This window comes from Polyodon spathula, chromosome 9 (assembly GCF_017654505.1).
Source record: "Polyodon spathula isolate WHYD16114869_AA chromosome 9, ASM1765450v1, whole genome shotgun sequence".
NCBI classification, from domain to species: Eukaryota; Metazoa; Chordata; class Actinopteri; order Acipenseriformes; family Polyodontidae; genus Polyodon; species Polyodon spathula.
The window spans coordinates 42549657-42573713 of NC_054542.1; the positions used below are offsets into that span (position 1 = coordinate 42549657).

Here is a 24057-nt window from a genome sequence, read left to right on the forward strand (position 1 = left end):
GCCACCCTCGTTTAAGGGCTGCAGTCATTTTTATCAATTTCAAGTAAACGCTGCGGTGCCAAATTGAAGTAATACCATACTACATCTTGAAGGCTACTCATTAATTAATTTGACAACAGTGAAAACATTCTTCATTGTTGAATCTCTGGATTGTTAGATCCAGTTATATGACAACAATGAACAGAAAAAAAGCTTATTAGCAGAAATATAGACTGAACTAAACTTGCAACCTAATGAAGTTCACAAATTCCCTGGATCTATTTTCTCTCAAGGATATGCAGTGTGATGAATGCTTCTGTTAATGGATGAAGAAACAAAACCACAAATCAATGTAGTTTGTTCAGATATTTACCACACACAGCACCTTAGTAAACCATGCTGTGGTTCAATTTTGCAGCTGCAAATTGGTAGCATTATGAAAAAAGGCTCAAATTCTTAAGTATAAAGTTGACATGAAAACTTCTTTTTTGTAAACCATATAAAAACAATAGTCAGCAAGTTGACTATATTTCAATTCATGTTTTATTAGCACACCTCCAATTATATAGTTATGTTACAAGAAAAAGTAACCAAATGTAATAAAAAAAAAAAAAGTTAGGTTGCAAGTCATGTAAAATACTTTTTTTGTTTACAATAAAATGTGTTAAACTGTTTTGAAACACCCTTCAAGATTTATTCTTGTTGATGTAAACATACAGAGTCCGTTCTTTACATAAAACACTGAGTTGGAATAATTTAAAAGTACAAAATAAAGGACACATTTTGTGTGATTTTACAGCAAAAGCAAAACCTTTGTCAGCTGTGTCAGACATACTGACAATAGTTACACAATGAGATGGAGAAGTGGCAACATCGTTACAGGAAAATACTGTATTTAAAGTAGATGAGTACATTAATCTTTGTTAAGCACTTGCTCGCTGTTTAAAGGAGATTCACAAATTGTTCTTTTAAATCCCATAGTGTAATAATAATATCTATCCATCTGTATAAAATGTTTTATTTCCAGTAAATGTAGACCTTAACTCAAATTAAATGGCTTGCTCTTTGAAACTATTTATTATTGATAACTGAACACAAGTTAAATAAGTATAAAGTCAGTTAAAATATAAAACATAAATATGTAATATATGCAAGCTACAGTCAGCGATGAATAAATGTTTTTGTTCTGATGCCGGAGTTACGTATATACATAATGTGTTATCTATTGATGGCTTTTACTATCTGTAACAAAAGTTGGAAAATGACAGAATATTGTAAATTACCTTAACACCATTATACTAGCTATAAGCCTTAATAAAAGTTTCCTAATCACTGCAACTTTTGAAACCTGAGGCCCATAACAAATGAGACATTTACTTTTCTGTTAGCTTTCATTTTAGAAGTGTCTGCTTTAGTGATATTAACTTGTTTACTCCAATACCCGCTCTCCTCACTATTGCTGTAGCCATGAAAATACTCCAGAGTGCTTTCAAGCTTTACCCAATTGTCGCTGGCACTTAAGTTTCTCATTTCCAGCCCTGCTAGCTTTTTAAGCTTCACGGAACTTGAACCTTGATTTATACCTTGTGCACGGCAGCAGCAGATTTAGCACTGTACTCCCAGCCCTACTCCCTTTACTGACCTTCTCAAATTCTTTTTACTGACCTCATCCACAAGTTCATTTTCAGTTGTGCCTCAGGCCTCAAAACTGCATAGCACAATACTATGTTGCACAATATTGTTTTTATGTCATCTCCAAATGACGATCAATCCCATACCTGCCACTGCAAATTAATACTGAATATAACTTTCCAAACAGCTTGTTAAAACCAGGAGCATTTTGGACAATATACATATACATCCCTCTAATGGTTAATTGAAGAAGCCTGTATTTATGTTTTATTTGCTATAATGCAACTAGGAGTTTCTAAGGGAGTAAAGAGCTAAAAATAATACATTGGGTAGCTTTATTATACCTCACATAGATTTGGCAAAATATCTCATGATTGGCAACTGAAATGAAAATAAATGTAGAATATTGCAGAGTGTTTAAGCAGTGGGCTGCTGAGTATTTACCAGACAGTTTAAACATTGGCATACAATTCAACACTGTAGTCATGATCAGACTCGAGAAAGAAATTAAAACCCAAATGAAATGTACTGCTGGGGAATCCAGCAAAAAGCATCCTTATTCTGAAGCTCGGCAAATGACAAATGAGTCTCAAGTTAAGCATCCTGATCGAGCACTATATACAACCCTTTCCATCACTCCTACCTGTGAGATTTCTTATATAGTCTTAATGAGTTTCAGACAGATTTAGAACCCCAACTTCTGAAAATGGGCAAGGTAATGCATACCAAGCAAAACACAGGCTTCTAAAAAAAAATAATAATAAAAAAAAGACACTCCTTGTTTTGTTAAATTATTTGTAATGATATCTACTTAGGTTATTTTGCGATAAATATGATTGTAGTACGAAACAAAAACAGCATAAAAAGGGCTACAATGTAAGATGCAGTGTTTTTTTGTTCTGTCTTACTTCATGTATTTGCACTTAAGCGTGTAGTGCTATGGGCACATTGAATGTAACTGACAAACACTTGACTCATTAAGCTTTCGATCCTGAATTGAGGTGCTTGTTACTTGAATCCCAACATCCCGACTCATTCCTCATATTTACTGAACCTTCAATTTGTCACTGAGGCAGAATGTGTTGTTGGGCGCATTTAACACCCTGAGAACATGAAACTGGCCAGGTCCTCACTGTGTCTGAGCAACCTAAAGGGATTATCTATCCCTTTGGCAAGAGAAGCTGAGAAGTTATAATGATATCTATTGGATGGAGGATTGAAAGGGCACCAGAAAAACAAGAGAGGGGCCTGAAGGAGTTTAGCATGCGCAATAAACAAACAAACAAACAAAAAACGGTTGACAAAACACCTTGCATTTTTACAGACATGTCAACCCTGAGCTAATAGATACAATTTCTTAAAATCTGTGATTATAAAAATAGATGATTAATACTAAGACTAAATAAGAGAAATACATTGTTTTGCTCCTAGTTGTCAGAAGCAAAATCCCTCTTTTAAAAATACATGTGTTAAAAGGCTATCCTATGTAATAGCAATATGACCCATTGTATGAGCATATTTTCTCTATAGATATAATGCATTTTTTTCTTTTTGTATAGAAGATACAGTGGATCAGATTCAAATAGTGTACAGTGCTTCAGTTAACATGGGTGTAAAGTCAACTCCTGGGTTCTGGTACCCCTGACATGATAAGCATGCCCAACATTCATGGCTTAAAGTCTTAAGGCAGGACATTTACTGCCTTTCAATTTCATACGATCAGTAATTGCTAGATTAGTAAAAACCTGTATACTTAAAAAGTACTTTTTTTATGAAACACAACCAGTACAAAACAAATCTGTATGGTCTGCATCTAAAAGAAACACCACGCAGTCATTCCTAGAGCTGTGAAGAGATATGAACGATCTGTACTAACAATTCAGTAGGACTTTAAAAAATTCATACTTTAAAAACTCTTAATAGAAACGGGGGATCCAACTCTACCAAAGGAAAATGAAAAATGACTTTTTTCTTCGTATTTGCGTATTGAACCAACCACTTTGACCAATAAGAAATACACCAATAACACTAAAATCAAAAAGCCCCCCCCCCCTAAAATATATATTAAAAAAGTGATTTTGTTTTTTTAAAGTCTCATATAGGAGATAAACTGAAAAGAGTGCTCAATTAAAAGTAAATGTTAAGAAGTCTTATCTTCAATAGGCAACACCCTTTATTAAAAACACAATCTTTCCAATTTCACATTGTGTTTAGTAATAGGCTGCAGTTTTCATAAGAGCTCTTTCGAATTGGATTCTCACAGTGGTTTGTTTTGTTCTGTGTGGTGGGGGGGCTTTGTAAAATGGAAACTTAGTCCAATCTTAAGTCTCTGTGAGATGTCTTCACTTTTACTGTATGAAAAAAAAGAAAAATTAGATTTGTATTTAAAGTAAAGTCTTGGACAGTACGTTGTTCTTCAGTACAGCATCTTCAGAAAGCTCCGGAGAAGGAGTAAGGAGTTTGGCATAAGCTGCTTCGACATGGCACCAAGCATTCTTTGGAAAAGGGGAAGCAGGTTATGGTACTGCGCTCTCCATTTAAAAACTCTTAATTGCCAGGGTGTAGTCATGTGTCCAACATGAACAAAACAGCAAATGCCTGCTGTCTGTCCATCAGCACGATCACCAGCATTATCTCAATGATCTCTGCAGTGCGAAGAGCGTGCAGAGAAGGAACACAGTGAGCACCAGGGAGTGGCTCGGCTTGGGGGCTGAAGCCTTCGTTTCAGCAAATCTGTCCACGACGACAGTGGGGGCTTTTGTGCTGATAACTTCAAATTCAGGGATGCACATCTCAGTGCATCCACTGCCACTTCCTGACCCACTGCCTTCATCACCTGCACAAAGCAACAACACAGGGATTGCATTTAGAACACATCTATATATTTATCTATCTCAGCAGTGTTAATGACTCGACTTGAAGTGCATCCTTCAAATTAAAGACTTAAAAATCATCAATCATCAAAATACCATCCTGACTGAAGCTGAAGTAAATACGTACTAAAGTGAAAATAACTCCAGTGCTTAATGAACGTTCAGGGAGTGTTTCTACCACATCTGAATTTTACAACAGTTGTTAATGGAGAATTGTTTTGCTGCTAGGAGGAAGCATGGTGATAAGATTAGCCATTTTTTTTTATACCAGTAATAACATGCTATGTTTAATCAGAGGTATCGGTGGAGATAGAAGCGCCTGCCTTGTTCCTGTCATGGCTGCTGATACAGTACTAAAAATGTTTTGCATTGTGAGCGAAATAAAAGTGATTCCATGGCAAGTGTTCCTGATTTAATATATATGAATTCTCTGAGACTATTGCTATTAAGGAAGCAGGATCTGTTTGAGGAGACTGATGTCACATTTTTTTAAGAGGTGGCAAAGCTCTGTATCTTTAGGAAGAGTGATGATGTCATGTTGCACATACCCCACTGGAAAGTGGAAAGCATGTTGTATTACTAAACCATTTGTGCACCAGTACATATATTGCAGTTACTTTATCATGCCTGCTACCCAAGTGCTGATGGCTGTCTATTGATGGTATGAGTTACTTACTTGCATCTTGAAAATTGACATCGTTTCCATTATATGCATTTCTCAGCTTGTTTGTCATTACTCTGAGTGCCATGATCTGCTGACGAATGAAAGTGTCTGGTCTTGTGATGTCAACTTCAACTTCGGGGTTATTAATCTGGTTTGTAAGGCCATTGTTCATGATTTCAGGCAAGTACCTGCAAGGTAGAATACATATAACAAAATAAAAGTTTATGTACATATACAGAGTCTTTGTAATAAAACAGGAATTGATTTCTCCCATATATTATTAATATATATTACTAACAAAGCTCAAATGAATTGCAATCCAATTTAACCACACACTGCATATTACTATCTATGAGCAAACTGCCTCTTTAAAAAACAGCTAAAGCAAAGTTACCTGAAACAGGCAGTTCACACTTTAAGAATAAGGGTTGAAATATTTCTGTTCTAATTATTTAGAGTAGTACCATGAGTTGATATGAACTCATGGTAGAAGAATATGTTGGCAACACCGATCCTGGGCTACTGTTACATTTCAGGTTTCAGTAATTAGGTAGTCTAGGACTTGGTCAGAAGGTTTGTTTGGTTCAGCTTGATTAATAAGGACTTGGCTGAAACAAAGACGTCAGCTGGAAGTGCCAAGGATGCCGTCCCCTGCCCTAGACCTCCAGCAGAAAATCAAAGAAAATGAACGTTTTTGAATTCAATGCTCAAGGATTGTGTTACTCACTATTGTGGTCTGGGCAGTTGAATACATAAACACTGGACTCCTGTTAGTGACAGAAATCCAAAAGGAAACTTCATACACAGTGCATGTTTACTACAGTAGATGACTTCCAATGATACCGACACTTTGCTAATCACTTTTCTTATTTACTCTATGTTAAATGTATATGGTGAAAATTAATCTGTCCACTAAAAAGAGATGCAGCCTATCATAAAAATGCTTGAAAGATAGAACATGAGAATGTAATAGGGAGCTGTAGTTAGGAAAACACTGAAGAGTTAACTTCCTCCAAAAGCTGTATGTTTGCGTATTTTGTAGGTTTTGATGTCTTTTTTACTTTTCACCCTCTGCACGTTTCACTGTTAACACCTTAATCGTATCTCTCTTCAGTGACTGGCCTATTTGAAGACTTGAAGACAGAATCAATAGAGGGCACATTGAGCACCATTTTGAAACATTTTTCTTCTCAGGGTGGGGGTGGCAGCATTATAGAAATAACAAGAAATAACCCAGAACAATAAATAACTTATTCAATCTTTGATGGTTAATACTATTGATGGCTGGTGTGTTATCCTTTCACAAAATATATGTAGCAAAGATTTTGTAATTGCCTCAAAAATAAAGGTATTAATGTGCTTCTGGCCAATGCTGATGGGGAGCCTGTTTTTCTGTTTTTCAGTCTATGCCCCACCTGCCCTTCGTGTGCCCGTTCCAGCATTCCTCTTCATTAGATCTGTCACCTGTCACTTTGACATCACTACAGATGCTGTCAGGTAATGTGGACCAGAACTTTTTAGACTTCTTCAGTTTTTCTTTAATATCAACAACCTAAAACAAAAGATAAAATATGAGCAAAAGTATATCATAACTTCAGTCTGATGTTACAATTAGCATTGAGAAATGAAAATAAATGACTCAAAACAGACATTTGACATAAACAGTAGAGGATGCTTCTAATTTTAAATGAATCATTCAGCTGGCACTGACCCATCAGCAATTAACATTTTAGTGCTAAGCCAGAGAATGAGACCAGAAAAAAAACAAAAATCGAATTGCCATCCATATTTCATTCAGATAAATGCTGATGAACATCACAGAACTAAACAACATATAAAGTGCAAAAAACTGTGAGTCAAACATTAAAAAAAACAACTTTTCATTATCCTCTCTCTATATGCTACACATTTTGTCTGTATAATTACTTTTTTATTATTATTGATGAAATTTCAAGCTGTTGTACTGATGAAATATCAAGCTGTTTTTTGTAATCAATAAATGCCCACATTTTATAAGTCATGTCTCTCCTAGGGCCATCACTGCCTGTTAAAATGCTTGATCAAATATGAATGTAAAAACAAGACAATCTAAAGATGCAAAAATATATATTTTATTTATTTATTTTTCTGCTAATGGGGGGGGAAATTACTATAATATTATACATTGTGTTATGTAAAGAAGACCTAGAAACAAATAAAAAGAATTCTTCATAACCAAGTTTTCCCAAATATAATTATATCAAATATATAATATATATATATATATATATATATATATATATATATATATATATATATATATATATATATATATATATATATATATATATGACCTAGTTTATCTCTACCAGGTTGTGCCACTGCTTACAATACAAATCCCTTATGCAGTCAGTGGATTCAGGAGGAGGTAGGAGGAATCTTAATCAGTTACATTGTTTTGAAGCGTTATAACCACCCAGCACAGATAAATTGCATGGTTTGAGAGGTAATCTAGGCATGTTACCTTCTGTAAGTGATTCCTAAATCTCTGGTTTAAGGAGATGAAGTATTTCTAAGAGCGTCATGTTCCTGGGATAATTATTGTATTGAGCACAACATACTGGAAAGCAGCAGAAGGTAGATTTTAATTTAGCATAGGAAACACATGATGACATTTAAATTACATTTCATGAATGCAAATGGTCCTCTTAATACCATTCCATTAGCACTTCCTAGGTTGTCATGTTTTTTTCAATTGTCAGTAAAAAAAACAAAGGTGACTATAATGTGACAGGACAGGTCAACAATGTTGCCTTGCAGAGCCTGAGTGAAAAAAGGCAGAAATAATGAGTCACATAGCAAAAAAGACTCAAGCATATGAAGCAGATGCCCCTAAAATGAGAACAGCAAAACATGTAACAAAGTAACTGCTGATAATTATTTTTCACAGGTCACAGAGAACAGAACCAGGGGCACAGGTGGAAGCTGAAGGGCATATTCAGAGCTGAGGGGAGAAGGAGCTTTTTCATGGAAAGGGTGGTGAACCATTGGAACAGGCTGCCAGATACAGTTGTTGAAGCAGAGACTTCAAGAATAGACTGGATGCTGTCATGAACAATACTGTATAACCCTCTCTGTCACCATAATAAGACCTTTAGCTGTCTGGAGGAAGGGAAGTCTGTTTTGCCACAGATTCCCAAAGGTTTCATTTCCCCTACTAACTAAATGGTTCAGGATTTTTTTTAATCACAATGTAAAAAAAGAAATTACTTATTTCACAGCTAATGGAAAAAATGAACTTGGGAAAAACAACTCGGTATTACTGAGAAATTACATCATGGCAAGTTATCTATAATTGGTTCAATTTTCTCTCGTGCTGCTTGAATAAATATTGCATGGAAATAAAGTCAAATTGAAGTGCTTTATTTTATCTTGAACACTTCAGTTTTGAAAGTAGAAAAAACTCCTATCTATCTTTTATCTCACACACATTTAAATACATTCCAGTAAATATACTGAAGTTGGTGTTGAAGAATGAGATTTAAAAAGGTGCTAGCCAATTATTTCAAATCCATTTCTCATATCCAATGTTTTTAGTTTTGTTTAAATATTACTATTTTATAGAGCTGAAAATCACATAGGCCACACTGGTCGTGCTAAGGTAACAAACATGTAATTGCATGCTTCTCCACTAGGTGGTGGTACTGTTTTATCTTGGAATTTTTAAAACCACTCAAAATATTTTCTGGCAAGCTGGAATATTTAATGAACAACACGACGTTCGTGACAAGATATATATATATATAATATATCTATATATATATATAGATATATATATATATATATATATATATATATATATATATATATACTAATTCTATCATTCTGACAAATTAAGCAAACTAGGGTGTAGATATCTCTAGTCATTCTGCACAAGGAGATGAGAAATGCTAGCGTCACTTGGCAGAAGCAATGCTTTTCCCCTTATTTCATACACTAACCACCATTTACCATGCATGCTGTTATTTACCATTCTGTCCTATGCTTTACCATGGGGTACACTGATACTGAAGAAGACAAGGTCTGGCTAATTGAGGCAGACTTAAACCTTTTTACACAATTTCAAACAGAAGTCCGACTGCAGTATCCTGGTCTATGAACAGCAAACAGCCTTGTGTTCTTTTGGTCTCTGTGTTATCTCACATGGTAAATCAGCCTGCTTTACTATTCCCCATTGAAACTACTGCAGCAAACAGAAGGTCCCACTACTGAAAGAATACAAAATGTGCACAGCTTTTCAAGACCAGCTTATAACCAAAGTATTTAAAAAGCACTGATTTATACAGTTAAAGCTGGTCCAGCATAAAGCATCCTAAACCAGCAGTACTAAGTAAAAGCTAAATCACAAAACAAAAGCCAAGAAAAACAACACACACTAAAGGACAGCAGCGGTGTGGCAAAGAACACTGAAGCATGACAAAATGTACACATTTCATATGGCACATCCTACAGGGTGGTGAAACTGGTTAAAGGAAAGTTTAAGAACATAAGAAAGTTTACAAACGAGAGGAGGCCATTCGGCCCATCTTGCTCGTTTGGTTGTTAGTAGCTTATTCTGTCCAAAATCTCATCAAGCAGCTTCTTGAAGGATCCCAGGGTGTCAGCTTCAACAACATTACTGGGGAGTTGATTCCAGACCCTCACAATTCTCTGTGTAAAAAAGTGTCTCCTATTTTCTGTTCTGAATGCTCCTTTTTCTAAACTCCATTTGTGACCCCTGGTCCTTGTTTCTTTTTTCAGGCTGAAGAAGTCCCTTGGGTCGACACTGTCAATACCTTTTAGAATTTTGAATGCTTGAATTAGGTCGCCACGTAGTCTTCTTTGTTCAAGACTGAACAGATTCAATTCTTTTAGCCTGTCTGCATATGACATGCCTTTTAAGCCCGGAATAATTCTGGTCGCTCTTCTTTGCACTCTTTCTATAGCAGCAATATCCTTTTTTATAGCGAGGTGCAGAACTGAACAGAAGGTCCCACTACTGAAAGAATACAAAATGTGCACAGCTTCCCCACTAAATAATCCCATGTGTCTGGCCCATTTTCTTGTGAGTCAACTGCTAAACTCCTGCAGTCTGCAAATTTCAAGACCAGCTTATAACCAAAGTATTTAAAAAGCACTGATTTATACAGTTAAAGCTGGTCCAGCATAAAGCATCCTAAACCAGCAGTACTAATTTAAAAGCTAAATCACAAAAAAAAAGCCAAGAAAAACAACACACACTAATCCAGGACAGCAGCTGGTTGTGGCAAAGAACACTGAAGCATGATCAAAATGTACACATTTCATATGGCACATCCTACCATGGGTGGTGAAACTAGGTTTGCATTAATAGGTCAACTGGTCTGTAGTTACCTGGTTAGATCCAACCTCCTGTGCAGAATGTAAATATGTAATAATTTATGCGGCGAGGAAAACAATAATCTGTCGGAGATGGCTCCCTGAGACCTGACCCCTTGCGTGAGTCTTCCACCAGACAGACAGAGTGCTGTTCTAATGCATGCTGGCCTTGATGCACCGCACTTCCCACTAGCAGACAATAGGAGCAATTAACATTAACATTTGAAAAGGAATGCTCAGCAGGTGCTTGCAACAGGAGAACTGCAAGTCTGCTTCCTCAGTGGGAATCACAGAATTTGTTTTTTTAACAGATAGTGTCTGCTGTAGTTTTTCCCTCTATTTTATTTAAAATGTTTAAAAGCTCACTTGAGACATTATGCCACATATGGTATGGATATGCTTTACAAAGTGACCTGATATAAATATTTTTGACAGCCTTTGAATTAACCCACAATCCCATATTTCCTGTAAAGTGGCCAGAAGAGATGTATTTACACATTGGCACAGTTGTGGTTCACAGCTGTGAACATTTATTATTTTAAAGGGCGATTCTCTTACAATCCATTTCTGAGACAAAGAAAAAACTAATTCTTGTGTTACTTTCAGAATGGAGACACAGTGCTGAACTTTGCTACACAGGGGGGACAACTGTCATTTTTGATCACTGCTATCAATACATTTCAGAAGATATCCATAGTTACCACTGTAACCATGCTTACATTCTATTTTGAAGAGGGCAATTAGGAAACAGCTAATTTTCAACACACTGAAACTTTAATAGTGAGTCCAGATGCTATCAAACTATATACCTCTGTCTGAATACATCTGTCTAAGTCTCTGCCCAGGAATAAACGGAAATCAGTTATACAGAAATGTTAATGACAGATCTCTATCTGGACTTGAGAAGCCAACATGGCCAAGTCAATGTTCATTAGTACAAGTACGTACTCTTCGTCTTGTTCAGCAGCATCTCAGCAGGAATGACAGGGTATTATAGAAGGAGTTCCTAGTACATTTACAGGACTGTGGATGAACAAAGAATAATTTCATTATAATTTTTAATTTTTGCTCTTTCACTATGTATCTCTTGTTAATAAGCAATATATGACCACCCTGCTTCTGGCTACAAGTAGGACTTAAAAGTTAACGACTATAATTATTGTAATAAAATAAAAAAATCTTTGTGATCAGAAAGGCAAGCAAGCAAAACAGTTTTACGCACCAAGAGACACCTCTAAGCAACTTTGTATCTTGTGAAAGGATGAGCTTTTGAAACTCGTAGAAATTCCACAATAGAATGAATACAAAACAAACCAAATGCTTTGAGTGTCGGCAGCTGATGCCATTCAATAGGGGTTTAGGCAGAACATTATTTCAGTTACAGCGAATTCAGTGAACCAGGAGACTGGGTGACTTTTAATGAACAGCTTCTCAAGCCAGGTTGAATTTACTTTTATATTAGTGAAGGGAAGAGCATATCCACATATCTAATGTTATAATCATTGACACAATTGCAATGCACACATATCCAGCACTGCCTGTAGGAGAGACGAAAGGAATAAGGCATACAGAGCTGACAGGTATGCTAGCAAGTTAGTGGCAATATGTGTAGAAACATGTGACCTTAAAGAGAGAGGACTCGACAATTACAACAGGTAGACTGGGGGTTGACCTGTTCCATCAGCTTCAACAAGCTTTTACCATATAGTTATGCTATTAACAGTCTATATATATATTATATATATATATATATATATATATATATATATATATAGTATTATATATATATCTATTGGAATTCACTTATCAACCTTAAGTGAACATCACCTTCAAACCATTTAGCACGTTGCTCCATATTAGATCTCAATTTAGGGATTTTAAAAGTAGGCACATCATTTGATCTTGGTGCATGGATAGTGTTACATGTCTCTAACAGAGATGTAAGGTAACTTGGAGCATTTCCAGTGTACACCAATGTTTGTGTGGATCAAGGGAACCCATGCTTTAAGTTCTGTGTTGCTTGTTGTGGGGGGGCTTACTCCACTTAGTTTATGTCAGTGAGTTATTACACAGAGTGAACTGCATAAAGATTTGTATTTAAAATAGTAACAACTTTGATAACTTGAACAACATTTTAAATGTTTACATTATGTAAGGTAGTACAGAGTGCCAGTTCTGTAGTTTTTTTGCTGTTAGGTTTCTGTGGCAATGTCACGTTTCTCTTGGAGTTACCTGATTTTCACTGGGCGTGGGGGTAGCGCTCTGTGGCTGGTAGTAACGAGAGCCTGTTTCCCGTATCACACAGCTGTGTCATATGTGAAATATCAACTGGATGAGTCCATTGAAAAAACTGCTCACCAGTTAACATATTACAATATTATAACATAAAATGCTGGTTAACACATTAACACAAGGTAGAAAAGCATTGCACACAAGACACGTTACCAGGGAGACTGTTCAGATAATACAGGCGTCTGGGCAATTAAAGTTTGAATAACTGATGTTTGACTGCGCTCGAATATATAGCTCCCAAAAAGGTGTTCAGACTTGAGTCAATTCCCAGGTTTGTTAGGTGAAAATAATAGGAAAACCTTACAGCCAGTGGAAAGCAAACCAGTGGCATCTAGTATCTTTGATTTAGCTGCTGCAATTTAAGCTGTACAACTGTGTTTTAAAAATACAGGTATTGATTTTCAAGAAGGATAAACAGAAAACATGATGGTTCCACATGGGTATTACCCTCTTCACGATGAAAATCTTAACCAGCTGTGGACGTTGTCCTTGTTAATGATGTATCATGGGTAATTTTTGTGTAAAGTCCTTTATTTCCAAAGGCAACACATTACTGTGTCCCCCCCATGTAGTTATTATCTTTTGTTTCTTTGCTGCTTGTTTATATTTTAATTTGACACTCAAATGTTTCAAGTAAAATGTTATAGATCTAAAATGGGCTGATGGCAGTGAGGCCAGTTTTATCTTTGAAATATCTACATAATCTAAACATATATGTTAGAACCCTGACAATATTGCAATTGCTAATTACAAAACCATGGTAAGCATTCCTTTAAGACACAATACATTTTTGCTGTGCAAATGTCATTCATTGTTGTGGCTTTTTGAACCGTGTATGGTGACCATGTTTTGTGTTCACAATCAGGTTAAGGAATCTTCAATTTCTCAACACATTCTTCAGAATGCATCTTAGACTAGAGACAGGATTTCCATCAGCTACAATCGAATGTATATACAGTAGCTTCCCTAATTTGTTTCGCTGCCTCTTGGAGTTAAAATGATTGTGTCTGTTTGTGTTCTTTCCTTGGCATGGAAACGCATTGCAATAAACAGGAGACCAGTAGTCTGCTATTAAATGCCTTGTTTCCAAATAATATAAAAGCGCTTTCTTCCATGTCTTGACAGATTTGTTTTGTGGTTTTAAAACACTGTCTAGTTTGCATATGGGGTTTTAGTGTGTTTATTGAAGTACTGTTATATGCTTTTGAAAAGTACAGTACTGGCAATAATATAAATAGAAAAACCCTGCAGTTGGCACAATCGGACGTTATTCATTTTCTAAGTACATTAAGTTACTAAGTGATCTTCTTGCTTTGTGAAATTCTATTCCTATTGAAGTGGAATGACAGAATATCTTGAAAACCTTTTAAATGTCTTGTTGTTGGGATAAATCATTATTTCTGAAATTGAGGGTTAATGCTAAAACAAACTGATTGCAAAAAGAACTTGGAAAGAGAATAAACAAATATCTGGTGTCTACACTGAATTGTCTTGTATCATGCACAAATTAGACTCCTGCAGCTATAGCAACTGTAACCAGTAACTAATGTTTATTTCCAATAAGTTACTGGTTACACCGCTAGAGTACAATGGTGGCTACTTCTCCTGCCCAACTGCTTTATCACCAGTCAAAATGCACAGCTGAGATGAGGCTCTAACTTGTCTGTTTGGAATATTGCCAGCCAGCGGAATTGTATAAAACCAATAACAGAATCAGGCCCGATGTCTTTATAATCAACTGGATCATGAGCAACTTTGAAACCTTGCCAAGTCTTTCCACCTAAACTTGAGTCTGATTTGATTTACAGAATTGAACTAGTTTGTGCCAGTTAACGCTATTGATGCGCTGACAATTTTGCAGTTATTGTTGCCAGCTGCCAAAAAAAGAAACCTAACAGAGGATCTAATTACATTGGCTGTGGAACAAATTAAGAAGAATAAGTGGAATGAAGCAGTAAGTTGTATAACATGTTTAGCACTGATCTAAAGAAGGAATATGCTCTTTTTTAGTCTCTTTACAATCCTAATAATGGTCCAAAAATTCCAAATAACTCATTATACCATAAGTTCTAATTTCAACACCAATGTCAAACCAAATTTTTCTCTCACCTCAGTATGATAAAATACAGACTGGGCCAAACTGTTTTCTGATTAATACAGATAGTACTAACGGCCCTTTTAGAGAAAATCAAGTGGGATACACCGGCAAAATTCAGATACTTTCACACGATGCTGAAGCCTTTCACCAACAAGATGAGTTGGATGGTTTACCCTCAGTGGACATGACCCTGCATCACACACATAGCACATACTTGGAGCTGGTCCTCTTTTTATCTTTAAATGAGGGGGCACATGACGGTTGGGCATCGGGACTGCATTGTAAAAAGAAACGCCATCAAAAGCATGTTTACAGGTCAAAGTGGAGAATGTCACTTCACTTGCGAACAACAGTTGCTATCCCTTCCCCATTGGTAAAGAGAGAGCTTCAGTTTCCAGGACTGTCAGTGCTCCTATGATCAAGCCCAATCTGTATTGCAAAAGCAAGGTAGCCCCAAACAATCGACCAGAAGCTGATGTTATTACCTGTCTGTGGACATAGTTGAGGATATTTCTAGGTAAAGAGGCTGCACAAAAGATCCAGTGTGTCCTGTGGTCAAATAATACTGTGCCAAGCAAAGACTAATTCAAGACATGACAGATGACTTCTGCATTTGATTGATACAGTGAGTATTCGTGTGGATGAACTTTGATTTACAATTTAAGGCAGCAGTATTAGGTTAGGTCTGCATCGGTTTTCCAGTAGCAGTAAAACAGTTTAAGTAGCCACAGAGACACGTTGTAAGTATGATTCTTATTCAAACTTTATTTATTTGGTGTTTTTTACGTTCTCAATCTTGAACCCCTAATCAGTTTTACTCCCAAGGTGGTATATTGATTGCTTCAAAATACAGCAGTAGATACATAATTAAATAATGAGACTATGTTGTTCGCAGGCCTATCGCTTTTGATCAATGAATGCAGTACTTGGTGGCAGGAGGTGTAGAGCAAACACTTCATATGAATCTCTACTTTTGTCCTTTTAATTATGGATGACCCTTACTTTAATACATTTAATATGCAAGCCCTGTATCTGTCTGTGACTGGCAAAGAAGTACTTATCATGCACTTAATATAACCTGAGTTGTATTACTTCAGGCTACATTTGCATTAATCTCCGTGGTTAATACAAAGTTAAATTACTCTTTTAGGATCAGCCACTAATTGAGCTGGGCAGAAGACACAAGAAAGAGTCATGCAACAATTCAAAGGTACTCTTTTTACAACTACACTGCCTACATTTACATTTACAGAAAATGCAACACATTGATTTATATTATCATTAATTCTTAATGCACAGAGCCAGGGGCCTTCTTTATACTGCAGGGATGCATAAGGGGTGGTTTAAAATGTGTTGTATCATGATTCACGACTCATTATCGTATTTTAGTGTGAAAGAAATACAGTGAACCTGGGTTGTAAATCTCCCCTCCCGACCTGTGAGGGTACTATGCGAGGACAGAGTTTTTTTGACGAGCTGGCCTGACAGTTCTTTCCCCCGGTCGGGAAGTCGGTGAGTCTGGAAACAGTCGAGACTCTGTTGCAAGAATGTAGCAACCACAGATTGTAAAGACAGCTGCATTCGTTTACCAAAGGGTAATGTGTGAGAGCATATAAGAGGGACGGAGACTCGTAATCAGTTCCTTCACTTGGTTTGTGAACTTCAACCTGAAGGACCGTGAGAGACACAGTAACCACTGCTGAAATAAACCTGTGTTTTAAGAATAATCATGAGTGTTTTGTTTGTTTGTGTCTGTTAGTAATTGTCTGTGTTAATAAATCATCAGATGGCTAACAAGTATCCGGAGCTGTCGCCTTGGGCCGGCACAAAGCCGGATCAGCACTTTCACTTGTATCACTGTAAACTGTATTGTACCACAATCACTAATTCATGCACTAAGTGGACTTGTGTATGTGTTTTGTGGTTAATGTGGGGATACAATGACGGGACTATTATTTTGGGACCAGCCCAGGGATTATAAATGTAAGTAACACACGCCGCTGTATTACTTACCAGCATTATTATCTACTGTTTGTTTTGCCGTCAGGCACTGGACATAAGGAATAAAATAAAACAAACCCTTTGCACCTGAATTATAATTGTCTGTCTGTTCTTTGATCACCTTCACCTGCACTTTGCCACATTTAGACACAGAGTTCACTGTAACCCATTCAAGGAAATGCCCAAACTGAACAATTAAAAAGCCTTTAGTTGAAAACACATACCAGAATATACCTTGCATGCGGGAAATTTGATTGAATTTCACTATGGAACAGAGTCATAGTGCAGGCACTGTACTTTTTGATTGAATCTATCACTTGCCGATTTTAATTTACTCCCCATTACATGACAGATTGCTTGGGCCCTCTGTTTATTTAGACTTTTCCTGCACAAATAAAATCAAATGAGAGTGAAACAAAACTCCCAAATGAAATGTCTAGCTCCTATATTTCTCTCTTAAACTACACTTTGTCTGGGTCAATATATTCTCTTTCATAATGTCAAATGCAGATGCAGTATTCAAGCTCTGAATAACTCAGCAGTTAGGCAATGCAGTTCCTGCCATTGCCTTTAATCAATAACCAACAGCCACTCAGAGCAGTGAAATACAGAGTTTCAATGAAATAGTTTCAAGCTTGCGGCTCTGATTTGCCAGGGGCAAAGACTTGACAAGTTGTTCAATGAGAAGATGATTACACTTTGTTTTTTTTCTTTGTGCTGTTCAGATTAACAAGGCTAACACAATGATCCCCTGAATGCCCAAAGTCAGTCTCTTGGGGAGGGAAGTTAATTCCATTTCTTGCATGATGATATTGGGACCACATAGTCTCATTAAATGCTAACAGAAATGGAAAGCAGCACTGTTTTATTTGACACATTGAATAATATTATGTTATAGTGATACAGCTTCCCAACTGTAATCAAATTGAAGTGCTTTAAAGAAAGTTAATAAAAATCATAGTCACATATCATAACTACTGGGTCTGTATCCCTAATATAATTTTTATAAAACTACTGTATACTCACAACTTTGTCCGACTGGATTGGAATATATATATATTTAGACATTAAAAGAAAAGCTGAAAAAAATATTGTTATTTTTATTATATGATTTATATTTTTGTACAGAGCAATGAATACTACAGCTATGGCAAAAAGTTATGCATCACAAATTTTGCTCATAAAGTCTAATTAAATCTGATTAATATTACTTTAACATATTGAATTACATACCGCTTTGTAGTTGTCCTTAACGTAAAACTGACAACAATCAAGAAATATGACATTTCGAAATCTAACATGAAGCCTTTAGTAGAACTTCGCTATATAATGTTGCAGTTTCTTCAATTACACGATGTTAAATAAAATATCTAAATTATGTTCATGAAGTTTTTATTTTTATTTTTTATTAATGTCTCAATTCTAAAATTAGCTGTACAGTAGGTGTAAGATGTGTTACTGGTTTTGAATACAGATATTAATGTTTCCGAATGAAAGTGATCACAACAAGACCACAGATTTTTCCCTTATATATATGCAGCAGTCATTGGACTATTCAAAGATTGCACAGTGTGGTCCGATTCGAATCTGCAGCCTGTATTCCACTGAACTGACGGGCGGGCTATGGAATTCTTCAGCTTCCTTTTGGCATGCAAGTTTTTTCTTCAGTGCTGCTGTGTAATATTGTATAGAATTAGCACAAAAGCAATCTCCATTGCTATTCTTTATTCTTTCTGTCATCTCCTCTGCACAAAGTCTCTTGTCTTATCTTCAGAAACCGTTTAACTTTGATTTAATTTTAATTTGCTCCCTCCCTTTCTTGTGCCTGACTAATACCAATGTGGTTTTCAATTATGTTTTAATCGCGAGCAAAAGTGCATGGGTAGAACCTACTCAACAACTGTAAAAATAGGTGTTGGTTTTACAGACTGCAGTACAAACCATTTTAAATTGCATGAGCATGAGCTGTGCAAGTGTTTTGCCCTCATGAATTAAGGGAGAGGCTTTCTATTGATTTATTACAACAAACAAAAGGAAAATCTGAAATACCACAAACGAAAGGATGAGTAACGTTTTCAGTTACGTTTTTTTGTTTTTCTACCCTAAATATACAAAGATCATTTTAACTCCTTTAAAAGGGTTAAAATGTCGTATATATACTTCACTTTCCATATTTCAGACATAAAAAAGTACCACATGGGCTGGACAACACGACTGCCTTTAAAACTACTGCCATAACATTATCAATAGGGTGTGGGGCCTCCATATTCCCACATTCTATACCAGATCGGAGGTTCATCCAGGCACTTTTTAATGTGATTTTCCATTTAGAAGTCACTGGTTAATAGATCCTGCTGTTTGAGATAGCAGGTGGGAGGTTTGATTAGAGTTATTTCTGTTTTTTTTAAACTAGCTCTGTTTATTTTACGGCTTTTTCTTTCATAGTAATAATTTTCCTTTTTGATTAAAAAAAGATGCTTTGGGCAGTCTCTTAAAAACACAATGCAATAAACTGATCAATACAGGGAAAGCCTGGAATAGAAATGTTAACAATTGAGTGTTTTATGTCAATTCAGTTTTGGTGTTTGTCAGCTGTTTGTGCCTTTGTATTTTAATGTATAGTGTAGGTTTTTCTTCATTGTAATTTGACTTTAAGATGATATTACAACAGACAGGTATTGAAGGAATAGAAGAAATCCATGTCTTTTGTTTTAAATGCGAATCAAACATTGCTTTAGAAGACTAGAATTGTTAAAATTAGTTTGAAGGTTAAGAACAGATAACTGGTATCCAACAATGCTAGCAGATGCTATTAATCTATATTAATATTTAATATTTTATTTAGCCTATTTATAAAACATATCTACAGTATAAATAGACTTTCTTGATCATGAAGCTATTTTTTAGTCTTCCCACGTCTGTGGTGTTTGATTTCGGCATATGCATTAGCATAATGGCATACTACAAAAATTACTTTATAGCTATCACTATGGTTTTGTGATTATTTCTACCTATTTAATTAGACTTTTAAAATATTTATCCACAGCATGCACCTGAAATGCCACATCTCTTTTACGGCATGGTCATGTCAACTTTACAGGTATCTTTTATTTTTTAATCACGCATAACATTTTCCACTCAACTTATAAAAGCAGGCAATACTGTGGGGGACAGACTTATTACTTATCTAAAGGAAATGTGTCATTGCCGTAATTTCCTACAGCAGCTAAGCTCAACTGACACATCTGTGTAATAAGACTGTGCCCTTTGGTTTGACCTTCGCTTATCAGGGCTCATCACTTATCAGCCAGTGTACAGTATCCCACCCTTTAAAACCTGCTACTACAGAGTGCCCCCGAAAGATAAGATATAATACCTGATTATGACTGCATATCAGCCATCAGCTGTCAAAAACAGGCTGATGGGTAAAGACTTTAAAATTGCCTTGTGATTCGTAAATGCTCAAAGATGGTCAATTAGATATGTTCTCTGGAGACTTCTAAAGAAGTTAATAGGGGTGAAAAAAGATTACTGGTACATTTAGAGCAAGAGCAGCTGTTTAAAACAAAAGTTTATCAGCAAGTAAGGAAGCAGGAAGCTCCAATATAAAGGGTTTCTATACACCTCCCATCTGTCTTCTGTTTTACAAGGGTTTCCGAGTGAAGACGTTGTGGCTGTCAAGTTTTAACTGCCAGTTTCAGCCCATTACACTCTCCTCATCACTTTTCATTTGGCTTCGAGACATTTGAGATTGTGACATGAACCTTTAACTAAGCTGCAACTGTTCTTTGATGCTTGGCTTTCTCATCGCAGTCCCATCATGAAGCAGGTGCAGTCCACTATAGAGACTGGCAATCAGCATGATGTGAAAACTGGAAGTTACAAAAAGCCCACGTTAACACCTCTGTTATCTGTGGAAAAATGTAACAGATTTTTCCAAAACTGTTAATGATCCACTCCACCCCACCCCCAAGCCAGGCTGACGCTCTACAAATATAGAAATGATAGATGATCGGATCACATTTGTCTCTGAAACAAATGTACGACAGCAGCTTTTATTTATCAGCTGGAGAACAGAGCAAGTTGCATCTCTCCTGTTCCTGTCTGCAACTGAATTTCAACTTGCCCTTGTTTATTGTGCAACAGGCTGAAATTGTTTCCATTTGTAGAACTTTATTATGGCTGGCAGAGAACAGAGTAATGGGCATTTGCACATCAAGTGGTGGAAATCTGAAAAAATATAAAACTTCACCATACCCAAATAATCAAATTTTGCAAGCTTGTTGGTAACCGTAACAGACCGATTAGTGCCATATTTCAGATTTCACAGTTGAATAATTTCAGAGGAAATACAGATACTGAAAATATTCAACATAGCAGCAGAAATGACTGATATGTAAATAAACTGTCTTTGACGGGCCATGTGTTGTAAGACCTTTGAACAACACCCACTGCAGATTTAGGAGTGTGTTAATTATCTTTCCTCGATATATTTTATATGTTCCACATTTTCCCTTTTCTGAAACACTTTACCCGATAAATCTTTAATTTGGCACAAATCTGTTTCTTAAGGATCCTACAAGCATGCAACATGTAATCAAAATTGGAGAAGGTGTGATACCTGCATTAGAGTTTGTTTAAATTCCTGTTTCTGCCTGAAATAGTGCCTGAGAAGATCATCTACAGTAATAAAGCACAGATGCAGCTCAGGCGAGGACGTCTCCCAGACAGTATCTCAGATCACTCAGATGGAGTTAAAGCTGCTCAATACACAGTGGAAATAATTATTGGTCTTTGATTTGTTAACTGAATACACTTGTACCCAATTGTGCTACACTTAAGATTAGACTTTAGTTACAGTACCACGCTCCTTACCTGTATAACTCTCAAGCACATCAAGGGCTTAGAAATTGTGCTGATCTTTAAATATATAATAAATAATAATAATATCTTTCTACAGTGCCTTTCATAGTGGACCACCATCACAAAGCACTTGACAGAGGTAGGCTGTGAACTATGCATTATATGCAGAGTCACTTACAACAGGACATTGATTTAACACATATTTCGCAGGATGGAGCACAAGGAGGTTAAGTGACTTGCTCGGGGTCACACAGGCAGAGGTGGAATTTGAACCGGTGACCTTCTGGTTACAAGCCCTGGACTTTAACCACTGAGTATTTTTCAAAGACATTTTCAAGCATATTCAGATGAAAAGTAGAGAAGAACAAACAGAAAATATCTAATTGATACCAGGCGAATCATCACCATTGAGTGACACCAATGTATATGTAAGAGGTGTTCTAATGTTCTATGGGGAGTGAGCATTATCAAACAGGAGAAATATTAAAGGATAATGGATAATGTTATTACTTGGTCAAGAAACTATCAGAGACAGGATCCGATAGTAAGTATGTAAATGCTTCATACTCAGCTTAAGCCTGCTAGCTGAAGATACTTTAAGGATTTAGGAATGTAACAGATATTACATGAAACAGAAGCCCACTTAGATTGGAAGGTTGTATAAAATCAATCTTATACATCTATTACAGCACTGTGTAGGACACAACTGCTCCCCATACATGTGATTCAAATAATATTTTTTGTATTACCACAAATTAAACACCTACGAAGATGTTGTTGTATATACCATGTCCTGAAAGGGATTGAACAATTTTGATTCATGATTTTCCAGCTGTAATTTTAACCTTGTGGGTAATTGAATTGAATATGTTTTTTACCAAGTGCTTTTGCTGGTAATATTATTTTAGAACGTATTGCATAACATTCTGTGTGAGACTTTGTCATAAACAGTGCCTCGCAAAATTTACAAAGAGCAAACTATAAAGCATCACAGACGAGGACTCTATTTTAATGTTTTCTGTGCTAAGAAATGATGAACACTGTGGATATCACAATTTAACAACATACAGGAAGATAAATAATTAGGTAAGTCTGCCAGAAAGATACACTTTAAATGCATTTGGACCTAAACCACAAAGCAGTGTGTGCAGTGTATATGCCACTTTATTAGCAATAAAAAAAAGAAAAATGAACTGGCAATATGACTCTAAGGTACACTTTGTTGCTGTCTACTGTGCACATGGTATACATGTTCAGGTATCTACAAGGACGTTCAATCTCCAGGGGCTTTTCATCAAGCTTTTAAAATCATGCACTTTTTAGCAAATTGTAAACATTGCATGAATTTGTAAATGGACAGTGCACTACTTTATAAATATTCAGGATATACCTGTATTGGGACTTCAACTGACAGGTTAAACAAGCACACACATCCTTAACAGTGTTTCAAAAACAGAGATCTACATTTTTAAGATTCACTGCTTTCTGGATCACTGTTTATTTGTGTGTTACTAATAGAACCTTTGTATTTGTGTTTAAACAGCATTGTTGTTTTCTTCAAGAAACTTTTGTCACTCAGCTCATCTCAAGCAGATTCCTAACAAGCTTTTCACGGATTTACAAGAGTCTGTTGTTATTGTTAAACACCATCAGGGCATCGGGCAGATTCATGTGCTTGCCTTGCAAGAGCAGTCAAAGTGGATGTGGTGGAGCAGTTGCCTGGTAAATGGTTTGTATCCTCAAGGAATGAACTGTATTAGTTGTAGCCACAGGGATCTTATGTGTGTGTGTGTCAGCAGCTGAAGGGTCAACATGCTCATGAAAGGCCTCCCAGGAGGACTCCTGACAGGAACTGTCAGCTCCCTACTTATACTGCCTACAGCAATTATAAACTAAAAAAAAAATTCCCTACAAAAACAGAAAATCCCACTTCTGATTGTGATCACTTAGTATTGCCATTATTATAACAATCAATCTATTTAGGATTTTAAAAAAATATATATATTTTGAGGTAGAAATCCATTTGTAAAGCAGGATACAGCTTTACATTTCAAATAACTCTTTCATCTTGCTCGTATTCCTGTCACATGCACATTAAAGCTTGTGTTTGCACAGTGTCATATCCGCAGGGAATATTAATATGGGGCATACGATTAACATGCTTTATATTTTCGATTTCTATTTAGTGACCAAAACATGAAGCCTACCAAATATGAAATGCCTTCCACAGAGAAAACACCTTCATGGATCAATGCTTTTACTCACAGAAACTTCCTGTC

General features: G+C 36.2%; 1 protein-coding gene across 1 annotated transcript in view; it reads right to left on the reverse strand.

Moving 5' to 3' along the window:
- Positions 1-504: 504 nt before the first annotated feature.
- LOC121320909 (glypican-6-like) overlaps positions 505-24057 on the reverse strand; it is a 222628-nt gene continuing 199075 nt past the window's right edge. The window contains exons 7-9 of the mRNA XM_041259687.1: positions 6564-6700; positions 5161-5336; positions 505-4447 (exon numbers count right to left, since the gene is read on the reverse strand). Coding sequence (XP_041115621.1) covers positions 4242-4447; positions 5161-5336; positions 6564-6700 — 519 coding nt within the window. The 3' untranslated portion in view covers positions 505-4241. The remainder of the gene's footprint in view (positions 4448-5160; positions 5337-6563; positions 6701-24057) is intronic.